Raw genomic sequence first — 14460 nt, 5'->3', positions numbered from 1 at the left:
TGTCTGTGCTAAGCACGACTGTGAAACTGAAACACATGGCTGTGTTTCACGTTACGAACTCTTTGCCGAACACAAAGTATTGCGTCGAGTTCATTGTGAGTGCGATTAATAATATCTCTGTTGGCGCCGCAGTTTAGAATCGGATTGGAACGGAGCAGGTGACGCACGCCGGTGTCTTTTTTTTTCTTCGGCGTGCGGCCGCAGTGGCCCAGCCTGCGCCGTGTCCGTGGCGCATCGGCCATGTCTGTGGCCGTTTCCAGTGTTGCTAAGCGAAGAAAGTGACCGCTAAACTTTTCAACGAATACAGTCTATATACTGTTCTTGTTCTTTTTGCTTCGCCCGGAGGCAGTGGCGTACGCACGATTTCATGTCGAGGGGAAAACAAAGCATGAAAGGATTAAAAAGTAAAATACACAGCAACAAAACAATTATGTAAAAAGCCTGAACCAAAAATTATTCCAGTAAAAATATTGCGATAATGTCGTGCTCTACTTAAGGGACCGATTGTTTTGTTACCATTTTCCCCAGTGAAATCGCGAAACGGTTCATCGTCATTTTGAGAGTACACATCGCAGCCACATATGGCGACAGTACGTGGCACTGAAATAATTATCGGCAGTCATTATTTCATGATAGGTAAAGTTCGTGGCCCAGCACGCCCGCTGCACACGCCAGCGTCGGGTGGCCGCAACAAAAGAATACATTCACTGCGTCCGTTCGCTTATAGAGCAAACTGATTTTTCGAGTTTTTTTCGAGACGCGTGAGCGGCCCATCTCGCGGCGAAGGCACGATGCTACATGCGAGCACTGTGAGCATCTCTGCTTCGCCGCACCCTCAAGGCATTATAAAATTGATCAAGGTAAAAATTTATTGCTCTTACAAGCAATAAATTTCGTTCATCTTGAACAGATCCCCCCATACGACCAAACTTGTCGTGGATCGCGGTCTGGCGGCAGGCGGCTATCGCGGATTGCTCGTTGGAACATTTATTTCGCGGTTAGGCATTCATTGTCTTTTTTATACTAGCACTCTACCTCGTAAATACATGACAAGATTTCCCAGCAAAAAAAATTCCCTTTGCCCCCCAACCCCCGTTGGTATTTCTGCTGGTACTACATGATAGCAGATGGTTGATAAACAGCATCATTTCACGGCACTAATCAGCTCGGACTGCCAATGTAGACGGTACAACTGCGCTTTGAAAAACAGCAGAAGTTCGAGAATGGGAAATTTTGCTATATGAGTAAGAGCAGACCATGTCGCTGCTTTGGCTGCCAGCCCCTCCGGCGCATTGTGCGCATCCATTACACCCGCCGAATTTACCTCTTTGGAGACTCGGAAAAGTCTGATGCCGCTGATTTTGCTCGCAAGATTTGCGTAGCCGAGAGCACAGCAACCCACCGGCATCAGAAAAGCCAACACGTAAACAAAAACTCCACTTTTACGCGCGTCTAATGCAGCTTCAGTGCATACGGCCGCGCCCCGGTCTGAATGTTTTGCCGTCCACCCTCCCGGCCACACCCAGCACGTGCGCTCGCCGTGACGTCACGGCCGCCGCGTGACGTGCCTCGGGAGAGTTCCATCTGAGTGGGCAGGAGGTAAGTAGGAGATCATATAAGGAATCTGGTCATAAATTAATGTAAGAAGGCTGTCAAGAAGGAATGCCTTTCATATCGAAATCGAGGTTCAGTTGCGTTCGGGATTTCATGGGTTGTACATATGCCCCAGTAAGGCAAGAATGAAAAAGACTGGTCGCTTGGCAAGAAAAATGTTTTTCAAGGGTCGTTAGTTGTCTCAGGCGAACTTGTTGGGAGCGAGCGTACACACTAAACTTTCTTACACTCTTTTTGGCCGAAAAGGGTGTAAGAATCTTGTCCTGTGGCGAACACCTTTAAAAGGTGTTTTCGCTAAAAAAGGTTGTAAGGATTAAAAAAAGGGTGTTCGTGTGACACCCTAAAAAGGTGTAAGGTTGCTTAACACCCTAAAATAAAGGTGTGGGCAGTGGAGCTACGCGTGGTGGTGTGGATGGGCCGAGAGTGCAGCATGACATACAGACACATTTACACTTGACCCGAAAATGAATTGAGCAAGAAAACCGACGGGGCGCATGGAGACAACGAGTACATACTTATGGTGGGCTTGTTGCAAAAATAAGATATTTTAGCGCTAATTTTGGAATCATGCATTTTAGTTTAGCATATACAAGTCAGCATGCGGATTTGCAAAAACTTTTTAATCGCAAGGGAGTTGTTATGTTCAATAAGTCATAGAATTTGATTAAATACAAAATACATATTGCACATCATTTGAACACCCACTAAGAATGGTGTTCGTTATTTCAACACCCTTTTTCTAAAAAGGGTGTAGAGCTACAAATTAGGGCGTTGGAAACTAAGAGAAAGGGTGTTAAGAAAAAGGGTGTAAGAAAAAGAGTGTAAGAAAAGACCGCCAACTGAGAAAAAGGGGGGGTCAGAGACCTCCAACTTTGGAGGTATTTTATACCCGTTTACACGCGTGGACAGAACATTTTCTACAAGCGGGGTATGTTTTGTACCTCACGATGTTTTACACATTATAAATTGGCATAATTTATTACCAATGAAGCTGCGTAAGCTTGAACTAGGTTCGGTGGCGTAAAACAGAGAAAAAGAACTGCGCCACCTGTAAAGGGTGCACCACCGCAGATTAGGTATTATAGCAGTGAAGCCGGCTTTGGAGCCTGTTCGAGTGTGATCACAGAAGGCGAAAGCGTATGCGCACCCGTGGCCTCCGCGATTTGCTGCCGCCGGCAGCAAATCGCGGAGGCCACGGCGCACTTAAAGTACTGGTCTTTTTGGGATTATAAAACGAAAAAAAAAAAATCGGCGCAGCTTGCAATAGTGGTGCGAGGCTGGAGAAACAGCAGAACTGGGGGGGGGGGGATCGGCCTAGCTTGCTTCCCCCTTGGTTCCGCTTCAGTGTGGGGGACACACTGGAGCAGCCTTGAAGAATCCGGTTAAACTTGGCCTCGCCCCTTAGCCCTTATCCCAGCTTAGCAAGAACATCGCAAAGCCTAGCAAACATAGCAAAACGTAGCAACACCGGAAGAAACTAGGTCGACCCCAAGCTCCGCTGTTTTTTTTTTTTTTGCAACTGAGCACCTCTTTTACACCGTTTCAAAAGCCTACTTAGAAAGCCAAGCGTGTTGCACTCAGTCAGCACCCTTTTCGCCACACAACTATAATTTTTTTTTATTGATTGTAGGGTTTAACGCGCCGAAGCAACGCAGGCGATGAGGCGCGCCGTAGTGGAGGGCTCTGGATTAGTTTCGAGCACCGGGGATCTTTAACGTGCGCCGAAATCTCGCACACACCGGGTGTTTTTGTTTTTCGCACTATGGTCTTTTTAATTTTGAAGGGTCAAATTGATGTTTCACGTGGCAGAGATAAACTTGGGGCATGAGGTGCACAGTAAATGGAAACGCCCGATCATTGCAGACGAACGTGCTTGAACATTTCTTACGAGTAGAGGAGGGTATGCGGGGATGTCTTGCTCTTTACAACGCTATTATACATGAATGCATGTCCTTATTCAATGAACGGCTGAACACCTTTTCCACACCATTTCCACACCCTAAGAAAAACCAGGGTGTTGAAGTTGATCAACACCCTTTTGTTCACACGAAAAGGGTGTAGAGCTAGGAGAAGGGTGTTGATATTCAAGAAAAAGGGTGTAATGGCCTCCCAACACCCTTTTTCGACTTATGCTGCACCCTTTTTGCGAAAAAGGCTGCAAAAAAGTTTGTGTGTAGGACGTGGGAACAAGAGCAAATAAAATATTTCTATTTCCTTGAGAGATCTCTTATGAGTACATATTCGACTACAGATCACGGCGGAGACAAGCAGTTGAATCTCTCCATAGGGTGACGGCAGACTTGGCCGCTCTGTTTAACTCTTTCCCTTTTCAACTCTCTACCGTGGCCGCTAGTTTTAGCGCCACCTATTCTCTCGTCGGCTGCCTTGTCACCGATATGCTTCTTTGTTGGGTAATCACCTGTAACAGCAAATTATTCACAAAAAAGGTTTGTTTTAAAAGTTAACACCCCATCCCACAAACCGCGTGGCCACAATGTGTTGGCGTGCATGATGAGTCTGCACTTCCAGGATGGTTTACGCGGAACGAAGATGATCACTTAAATGGTGTTTTATTATACGGTGACAAAAAAAAAACAGGCTATGATCGGCGAGCTCACCCTAATGCCGAACTATTTTTATTTGTAATTGCGTGAGAAATAATATTATCAAGCTATTTTTCGTGTAATAAAAAAGAAACGGTCAGCACAGATGACTGACACGAGGATCCCCGTACGGGGGAGGGGACCGGAAAGACCTCGTGGGCACTCTCCAAAGCCGGCACGCTGTGCAGGTAGCCGCGGCTACCACACGAGGCATCTCCTCTCTGGGCTCATGATCGTTCCAGTTCTGCACTTGAAAGCGTACGCGAACCTGTCAAAATTCATCAGGGGAGTCATGGTCCTGCAAACCGAAAAGAAATGCAAGGTATGGGTAAAAAATGTACACAACCAGTTTTCATCAATACTAAATCTCCGAAGTGCTTCGCTGCCAACTACTCCAGAATTCCAAGGTCTTGACACGATTCGTACGATTATTTGTTCATACTACACGCTGCCAGAGAGTTTTATGCATGCAGAACATATACTCGGGCTATGGAGTCGCGCAGTACCAGAGGGCAACGGAATAATTTTGACAACCCGAGGATTTTCTACGTCAATAGAAATCTTGCACACATTGGTGCCTTTGTTTTTCACCTTCACCGCAGAAAAAGCAGCCACCAGCGGCCGCAATGCCCTCAAACTTGTGCTTAGCCACCCGAAAGCTGTTAATTGGATCTACTGTGAATGTTTTTTTTGTCAGAGCTTTGAGCTACGTGAACGTCAGCTGGCTATCTTTGTTTTGACCTGGCACTGGTTATTTTCCTATGACCGATACAAGCGTCGGCATATATTAGCGTAGCGTAACTGAGCCAGGCACCGTAATCTTAGAATGGCAGATTTTATGAAAGCTTGCCTCCGAATTGGGAACATGGGCCACCTGTTAGCCTTTACGGAACTAAACCATGCGACAAGCCATCGCCTCCTGTATTAGGAGGCGATGGACAAGCATTCGCTTAACCCTATAATATCCCACTGAATGTCCGATAGCTCCTCTAACAGTGCAGCTAAGCTTCCCTCGCTAGACAAGGTGCGGGCATTGAACGTTGCCAGGGTCAAGTTCCAAAGCGTCGCAACAGAAGATGGAATATTCTTTGCTTTTAAGTTACTTATCAGCCAATTTACTGCTAAAGAGCATGCGCGAGAAGGTGGTTCGTGAAGGAGATTGGACTCGACGAGTACGACTTGAGCGCTTTCGCAAAATCGTCTTCACATACCTTGTGAAGGACTTTCGTATTTTCCGATTTCCGCATCACTATTTTGCCATCCCACACCCAGGCAAATTTGCAGCTGAAATATCTCGCAGGAATTAGTTTGCGCACACCTAATCAGACGCGTGGCAAGGTTTTCAAAGCCTTCCATTTTGATTGGCATGAAAGATAACGCTCCCAATTTTCTTCAGTAGTGCCGTCTCAAATGAGGTTGTCTTTCCTGCAAACGAGTCAGCTGTATTAGCTTCCAGTGCATTTCCAAATTCTATTTCCAGAGATAAGCATTGCACTTGTTATATGCGTGTTGTTTGCTTTGACACTGCCGCCAACAGCTATGCCCTGGGAAAAGTTACTTACCACTGCACTTTTTTTTTTTGCTGTTCATTCTTTCGCTTCATATATGCCATGTGCACGAATAGAGATTATTGCTGCTATTGCCACAGCGCTTGGGATGGCTTTTTTCTATATGTACGTGGTATTCTTACACGCTATTTTAAACAGATGTGCCTATGCAAAAATCACAGCCTTTTGCACATCCTAAATAGGCGTGGCTGTTACTTGTAGTAGAATGCCAAGAGTTCACTAATGAAGTTAATTCAGTTAAGATGGAGCTAACGACGTTTTGGACTTGTACTTCCTGGAAATTCCACTTGACGAAGTGAACATATTTAGCACATACGAAGGGCTAGAAACCTAGTAATCATTTATCATCCGGGAATGTCGGTCGCACTTATCGAGGCTTGTGGTTAATTTCTTATTTCTTGGAAAGCTATAGCAGAGCCGTAGGAAAGCACAATGGTGCCTGTTAAAGAAGGAAAGGTGTCCATCTTCAGGCGCCTCAAATAACAGTTACTCCGGCAAGTGCAAAAAAGTGTCGAAGTGGGCTGGGGGATCCAGCATCGCCTCGAGTGGACGTATCAGACATACCTAAGACGACTCGGTGCCTGTTCCCTTGGACGCAGAAAGTGGTAGATTGTGCGGTTGCGGGTCACTTCGCACCTTGACTGCGTGGTAGGAAACAAGCAAAATTTCCGGGCGATTTAGACTACTTTGATAAAGCTACGAGTGGTGTCACAATACAACATTAAAATGAGCATTGTACTCGACCAAATGCACACTAATAGAGATATAGAAAGTTGAAAACAATTCTAAAAAGAAAGCGTTGTTTATCGGAGTAGAGTTGACAAATTGGTTCAAGATTTGAGACCCTGCAGTGCGACGAAACGAACAGTTTTATGACTGATTACTAAACAACTTCCCGCATTGTTACACTCCAAACAAACAAACAAACAAACAAACAAAACAACTGCATTGCTGTTGCACGTACCGGAGCATTGTGCAGGTGCATCATTCATGCGGCGGAAATGTGGCGTGTAATCGATTAGGTATGTTAACGAACCCTGTGGCCAGTGCGATGGCATCAGCAGAAAGCAGCGATTTTGCCGCCGGTTTTTGAACCCATTAGTACTTTTTCGTAGACCATTTCGCTATACTTTATCTCATGCAAGTTCTTCGTTACTTTACCCCTTCCGTCTCCTACTGCATACATTCTATTTAAACAGTAGCCAGTTTCTTCTTGCGTGCGGCTTTCAATGTTATTGTTATGGATTCTGTTCTTCATCCTTATATATATATATATATATATTCCAATGGTGTTTAATTCGATCAGTTGTCCAAGCGAGAGGCGAGGAAGAGCAGTCTCTTCAAAAAACGGCGAAGCCAGAGATAACCTTGCAAGACGCATAGACAGGCACTGATGATGACCGTTGCAGGTCCGCAGCACATACCCGCGCGTAGATTGGCCATGGTTCCGCACATACCGTTCCCTGCTCCAATTGTTCATTACAATCACCCCCCACCGAAGAAGGAGCCATCCTGGTGACTTACGGCGAGTCCAGGACGAGAGGGTCGTAGTATCGCTTTAAGCGGCTGACATGAACAGTTTCGCGACCACGACGGCGGAGATCGGCTGACGGAGTTAACGGTTCAACCACGTAGTTTACAGGTGATGGAGAACTGATGACACGGTAAGGGCCGTGGTATTTGCAAAGCAGCTTCGTAGAAAGACCTGGCGTTGTAGAAGGTATCCACAGCCAAACTAGATCACCAGCATGAAAAGTGGGCGAGGAGTGGCTCTGGTCATGATGCTGCTTCTGACGACCCCGGTCATTTGCCGTGAACGAACGGGCAAGCTGTCGGCATTCCTCGGCATGATGCCTCACTTCGGAAAGATGGCGGCGTTCGGAAGCGTCAGGGCTGTATGGTAGGATAGTGTCCATGGTACAAGAAGGTTCGCGGCCGTAAAGTAAAAAGAAAGGTGAAAAACGCGTTGTGCTCTGTACCGCCGTGTTGTATGCGTACGTCACAAAGGGGAGTACCACGTCCCAGTTCGAATGGTCCGAAGCGATGTACATCGCAAGCATGTCCCCCAACGTACGGTTGAACCTTTCGGCGAGCCCGTTCGTTTGCGGATGATATGCGGTCGTGGTGCGATGCACAATGTTGCATTCGGTCAGAAGCGCTTTAACAGCCTCAGAGAGGAATACCCGCCCCCGGTCACTGAGCAGTTCCCGGGGTGCACCGTGGCGCAGAACAAGGGAACGGAGGATAAATCCCCCGACGTCGCGCGCAGCGGCAGCGGGCAACGCGGCTGTTTCAGCGTAGCGCGTGAGGTGATCTACAGCCACGATGATCCAGCGATTGCCAGAAGGGGTGTGTGGTAAAGGGCCGTAGAGGTCGATACCGACTCGCTCGAATGGACGAACGGGGCACGGAAAGGGCTGCAGCGTGCCAGCTGGCTTCGGAGCAGGTGTCTTGCGTTGTTGACACTGGGGGCATGCGCGAACGTACTTGCGCACGAAGGCGTACGTACATTCCCCTCCAGTAATACCTGTGGCGCAGCCTAGTATAAGTCTTCAGGACTCCTGCATGGGCGCTCTGCGGATCCGCATGGTGGGCGAAACACACCTCTTTTCGTAAGCTACGTGGCACCACTAGCAACCACTTCCGACCGTCTGACATGTAGTTCCGGCGGTAGAGGAGGTTGTCTCGAATAGAGAAGTGGGCAGCTTGGCGACGGATGGACCTAGACGGAATTCGTTTTGAAGCTGGCGACAAGAAGTCAACGATTGCAGCAATCCATGGATCCTTCCTTTGTTGGGAGGCCATGTCTGTGAGGGTCAGCGATGACAATAAGGGATCCGTGGCGTCGATGCATGTAGCATCAACAGGCACAGGGGAGCGCGAGAGTGCGTCGGCATCAGAATGCTTGCGTCCAGATCGATAGATAACACGAATGTCATATTCTTGTAAGCGGAGGGCCCAACGAACCAGTCGTCCCGTGGGATCCTTTAGGGACGACAACCAACACAGGGCGTGATGGTCGGTGACAACGTCGAAGGGCCGGCCGTAAAGGTAGGGGCGAAACTTTGTAAGGGCCCAAATTATCGCCAGGCATTCTTTTTCAGTAACGCTATAGTTGCGCTCAGCCTTGGTGAGAGTTCTGCTCGCATACGCAACGGCATTTTCGTCGCAGTCGGGCTTGCGCTGAACGAGCACGGCACCGATACCAACACCACTGGCGTCCGTGTGCACTGCAGTAGGAGCGCTGGGATCGTAGTGGCGGAGAATAGGTGGTGAGGTTAGTAGACGTCGCAGGGATGTGAAGGCGTCGTCACACTCAGAAGACCACGCGGATAGACTGTTGTCGCCGTTGAGCAGCCGCGTGAGTGGGGCGACGATGGAAGCAAAATTGCGAACGAAGCGCCGGAAATAAGAGCATAGCCCTATGAAGCTGCGGAGGGTCTTCATTGAATTAGGCTTGGGAAAGTTGGCAACGGCACGCAGTTTTTCGGGATCGGGTGACACGCCGTCTTTCGAAACAACGTGGCCCAGGATGGTTAGTTTACGTGCACCAAAACGACACTTCTTGAGATTGAGCTGTAGTCCAGCTGCAGTGAGACAGCTCAGTACTTGGTGCAAACGAGCAAGATGTGTTTCGAAGTCAGGAGAGAACACAACGACATCATCTAAGTAGCAGAGGCAAATATGCCATTTGAGGCCGCGCAAGATGTTGTCCATCATTCTCTCAAAGGTGGCTGGCGCGTTGCATAGCCCAAAGGGCATGACGTTGAATTCAAAAAGCCCATCGGGGGTCACAAACGCCGTTTTGGGCCGGTCACACTCAGCCACCGGCACCTGCCAGTAGCCGGAGCGCAAGTCTAGGGAGGAAAAGAATTCGGCACCGTGAAGACAATCGAGAGCGTCATCGATCCGAGGTAAGGGATAAACGTCTTTACGGGTAATCTTGTTAAGGCGTCGATAGTCGACACAGAACCTTAGGGACCCATCTTTTTTTGTAACCAAAACTACTGGCGACGACCAGGGGCTTTGTGACGGACGAATGACGTCGCGTTGCAGCATGTCTTCGACGTGTTCATTAATAATCCCGCGTTCTGACGCCGACACTCTGTAAGGTCGCTGCCTCAAAGGTGCGTGCGTCCCAGTGTCGATATGGTGGACTACCGTTGACGTTCTACCCAGGGGAGCTTGTTGACAGTCAAATGAAGAACGGAACGCGTGCAAAAGGTTCAGTAGCTGCTTGCGCTGGGTAGAATCCAAAGCGGTGTCGAGAGACTTCGTGAACACGTCGTCGGATAGAAGCTGGTCGGTGAGACGGGATGACGTCAGGGCGGTTAGCGGCAGGGTAGGCGCGTCATTGCAAATGTCGAAGCTGAGAATGGAGGAAGTAGGTTCAATTTGGCCAATCGACTCGCTGCGAAGCAGACTGACAGGGTTGTCTGTGAGGTTGGTAATAAACATCGTGGTGTGTTCAGCACGCAGCGTAAGGACGGCGAACGGAAGAAATAAATGCTTTCGGCGAACAAAAAGGTCGGATGGCGTAAATAGAACAGGGCCATCCGGCAGGGTACCACAAGAAAGAGCCACTAACACTGAACTTCGCGGCGGAATATCGACGTCTTCGGAAAGTACGAGTTTTGTGTCACCAGAGACGTCACACTGTGGAAAAAGTTCCAGTTCAGCTCGGGCACAGTCGATAACAGCGTGATGACATGAGAGGAAATCCCAGCCAAGAATGACATCATGGGAGCACGAAGATAAGACAACAAATTCAATGGGATAGCAGGTGCCTTGAATACTCACTCGAGCAGTACAGGCTGCTATCGGGGACACGTGTGCTGCACTCGCAGTCCGAAGCGAAAGTCCAGAAAGCGGCGTCATTACTTTTTTCAGCGAGCGGCAGAGTTTAGCACTTATAACAGATATGGCGGCACCGGTGTCGACTAGAGCGAGAGCAGGGACTCCTTCAACAACTACATCTATAACGTTCGGTGGATAGGCACGAGGACTTTGAATTTTCGCCGAGTACGCAGTTCGTGCCTCTGGAACTGCGGGTATTAGTTTCCCACTTCCGGAGGAGCAGGCTGACGGCGCATAGGCGACAGGGAGCGGCGGCGGGGAGAAGGCGATCGGCGACTGGTGAACGTCGGCTGGTCGGGCTCAAATGATGTTGGGGAAGGCCTCGAGGATACGCGATGCTGAACGTGCCTAGGCGTGTATCCTGGAGTGTTGAAAACCTCAGGATGCGGCACCACACGGCGGCAGTAACGGGCGACATGTCCGGCGTATCCACAAGAGTAGCATATAGGGCGATTGTCCGGCGTGCGCCACGGATTGGATTGCTGCGCGACCACTTGCACTGGACGTCGAAATTGGGAGACTTGCTGATAGCTGGACGGCACAGTCACTGGGATGGTTGGTTCGAACGAGTGGGTAAACGGTCGGGGTGGCTGTGTGACACATTCAGCATACGTAAGGGGACCGGTTAAAGCAGCCGGTGAAGCCAGGGGAAGAGCAACAGTAGCTACCTGGGGAACAGTAAGGGGAGCAGGAGCTGCTACCACTTGGCGATTAGTTGGCAGGGCCTCGGTGACCTGTTCCCGGATGGTGCGCTGAAGAGACGAAGGAAGGCATGAGGGCGGTGCCTCCGTCCGCTGGCGTGGCTCTTGAACGAACGGCACAATCGATAGTTGGCGTGCTACTTCCTCGCGGGCGAAGTCCTTTATCTTCGTCTCAAGTGAAGAGTACTCGGAATTGAAAGTCAAAGCGGAGAGTTCTGCATTTGTCCCCAGAGATCGCCGGACCAGCACTCGTTGCCTGCGCAGCTCATCAAAGCTTTGGCAGAGGCTCACGACCTCCGTCACGGTCTTCGGGTCCTTGGCAAGCAACATAGTGAACGCATCATCATCGATGCCTTTTAAAATATGCTTCACCCTATCTGCTTCAGACATGGTCACGTCGACGCGCCTGCACAGATCTACAACGTCTTCGATGTAGCTGATGAAATTCTCCCCCTGCGTCTGCGCTCTTCCGCGGAGGCGTTGTTCTGCTTGTAGTCTGCGTACGGCCGGGCTGCCAAATGCTTGAAGGAAGCGGGTCTTAAAATCGCCCCATATTTTGAAGTCACGTGCGTTGTTCAAAAACCACGTCTGAGCCAATTGCGTGAGATAGAACTCGACGTTGCTTAACTTGGCGGGATCATCCCACTTGTTGTGAGCACTCACCCGCTCGTATGTCGACAGCCAATCCTCAGCATCATGATCGCCCTCGCCATTGAAGAATGGGGGATCACGCTGACGGATGGAACCAGCGCAGACGATCTGTGGCATCGCTGGTGCTTGTTGATCAACAGCGTCAACGGGGGTAGTGGGCATTGGGAGCCTGCGGCTTCGAAGCTCCAGGATTCGTGCTGGTTGTCGTTGAAACCGCACCTCCACCACTTCCAATGGTGTTTAATTCGATCAGTTGTCCAAGCGAGAGGCGAGGAAGAGCAGTCTCTTCAAAAAACGGCGAAGCCAGAGATAACCTTGCAAGACGCACAGACAGGCACTGATGATGACCGTTGCAGGTCTGCAGCACATACCCGCGCGTAGATTGGCCATGGTTCCGCACATACCGTTCCCTGCTCCAATTGTTCATTACAATATATATATAGAGCGAATCAGAAATGGGAAATGAGGGGCTCAGTGAATATATATATATATATATATATATATATATATATATATATATACAGAAAGATAGGTCGGCAGTCTACAATGCCAAAGGAGGCATGGGGGTGTGGTTAGGCTCTTTTCTTTTTCACTACGGTTAATTAAGTACACTTTTTTTTTTAAATATACACAAGAAAGAAAGAAAGAAAAACACGCGCCCAGAGTGGGGACCGAACCCACGCCTTTCGATTACATGTCGAATGCCTTACCAATTCGGCTATCTGGGCGACTGTGTTCTCCTTCACTTTCTGGGCTAATTATATTTACTAGAAGTGTATCTGACTCTTGAGGGTGGTAGCCAGCGCCACTCTGACTACACGGGGAGAAGGGGACCTTCTTTTCAACCCCCGGGGCGCGTGTTTTTCTTTCTTTCTTTCTTGTGTATATTTTAAAAAAAAGTGTACTTAATTAACCGTAGTGAAAAAGAAAAGAGCCTAACCACACCCCCATGCCTCCTTTGGCATTGTAGACTGCCGACCTATCTTTCTGTATTTCCTCAACGAGCCCCTCATTTCCTTACTATATATATATATATATATATATAGATAGAGAGAGAGGGAGGGAGTCAGCCGTGCACGAGGCCAAAAGAAAGACAGGAAGCAGTTCCTGCCTTTTCTGCGAAAAATTTAAAATTGAAGGATTTTTTATTTTTGAATTACGAATTTCAAACTAATTATCCGTTCAGTTTTTAAAATGGGGTCTATAATCTTCTGTTTTGGGCGGAAGAGCACAATGGCACCTTACATATTACCCGAAAATGGAATAAATCTGCGTGCAACGTACCAGTGCGTAAGCCATGAAGAAAATCTGTTCCATGTGATACCCCTCCATGCCTGGTATTGTGTATAGAGAGTAGTACTCTTCGTACTTGGTGGTGAACACTCGGAAGGCCTGGTTTAAAGAGGGAGGTAAGTGAAAAATGAGTGCGCTTTCCCAATCCTGAGTTGGTTCAGACAAAATCGCGTGAGTATAGCAGGTGTTTCTAATTTCTCTCTGTCCCTCTGGCTGAACCAGCTCACCTTGAAGGCGAGCCGAACGCCTGCATTGTCGGCCACAATTGTTTCTGACGTAGAATTCGTGTCGATCTGGAAGAAACAGGTATGGCAAAAAATGATTGGTCAGATAAGGGAGGTGCACGTTTGTCCACAGCTTATATCTGGTACGTGCCTTCAGGCTTGGATTTGACAAAAATCCTGCATTAATTGACTCCTCTAGAGGAGTATATTATTAATAGCTCTCTTCTATTATCTCTACTTTCATTTTTTTGTGGCTAGAAAACTCAGTTTTTTTTATTGCCTTCCAACGTACCTCTGTTTCCACAAAATACCTTAAGGTATTTTGTGTGGATATAGAGATACGTTTGAAGGCAATAAAAGCCGTTAGCAGTTATTTGTGGGGTTATAGAAGCACGTTAGAGCGCAACCAAGAAACCGTGAGCTTTCTGGTCACAGAAGAAAGGAGAGGAGAGCTAACGCCTCAGCACAGCACTCATGAGCGCAGCGCACTAGCCAAGCTTTACATTCTTCTCTACAGGGTGCACGTTCAGGACTAAGAGGCCAAGCCAGACTTATACGACGGCTTGAAAGTTTTTATGGTAATATTGGCACACAAGCAGGTATAATAAAGGTGCGGGTACGAATAAGCACTATACTCGGTTACAACTCAAGAACGGCACCACCTCATGTAGTGTATCACTCCGCCAAAGCGCCGGACCCGTGACGTCAGTGCGCGCGCGTTTTGAAAGGGGTTTGCTATGAATGCGTGATATCGTCTGCCTTGTCTCACGCAGTTTGTTTGTCGTCACTGGAGTCGTTTATCAGCATATTAAGTCCAAACAATCACGGGAACGGCTCACGCCGTGTTCAAAATATTCCAAATAACGCCCTACTTGCGCCACGCGGAGAAACATCCGGCTACGTGAATAAGGCACAGCGGCAACTTCCGGTGCCGTTCTTAAGATGTCAC

General features: G+C 48.5%; 1 protein-coding gene across 1 annotated transcript in view; it reads right to left on the bottom strand.

Annotated features, from left to right (window-relative positions):
• Positions 1 to 4237: 4237 nt before the first annotated feature.
• The window catches only part of LOC144146405 (neprilysin-1-like), a 32864-nt gene continuing 22641 nt past the window's right edge, over positions 4238 to 14460 (bottom strand). Inside the window, exons 13-15 of the mRNA XM_077678361.1 lie at positions 13515 to 13580; positions 6350 to 6426; positions 4238 to 4515 (exon numbers count right to left, since the gene is read on the bottom strand). Coding sequence (XP_077534487.1) covers positions 4416 to 4515; positions 6350 to 6426; positions 13515 to 13580 — 243 coding nt within the window. The 3' untranslated portion in view covers positions 4238 to 4415. The remainder of the gene's footprint in view (positions 4516 to 6349; positions 6427 to 13514; positions 13581 to 14460) is intronic.

This window comes from Haemaphysalis longicornis, unplaced genomic scaffold (assembly GCF_048455015.1).
Source record: "Haemaphysalis longicornis isolate Haplotype H1 unplaced genomic scaffold, Haemaphysalis longicornis Haplotype H1 scaffold_7, whole genome shotgun sequence".
Taxonomy (NCBI): Eukaryota; Metazoa; Arthropoda; class Arachnida; order Ixodida; family Ixodidae; genus Haemaphysalis; species Haemaphysalis longicornis.
This window is presented reverse-complemented; position numbering and strand designations above follow the sequence as displayed.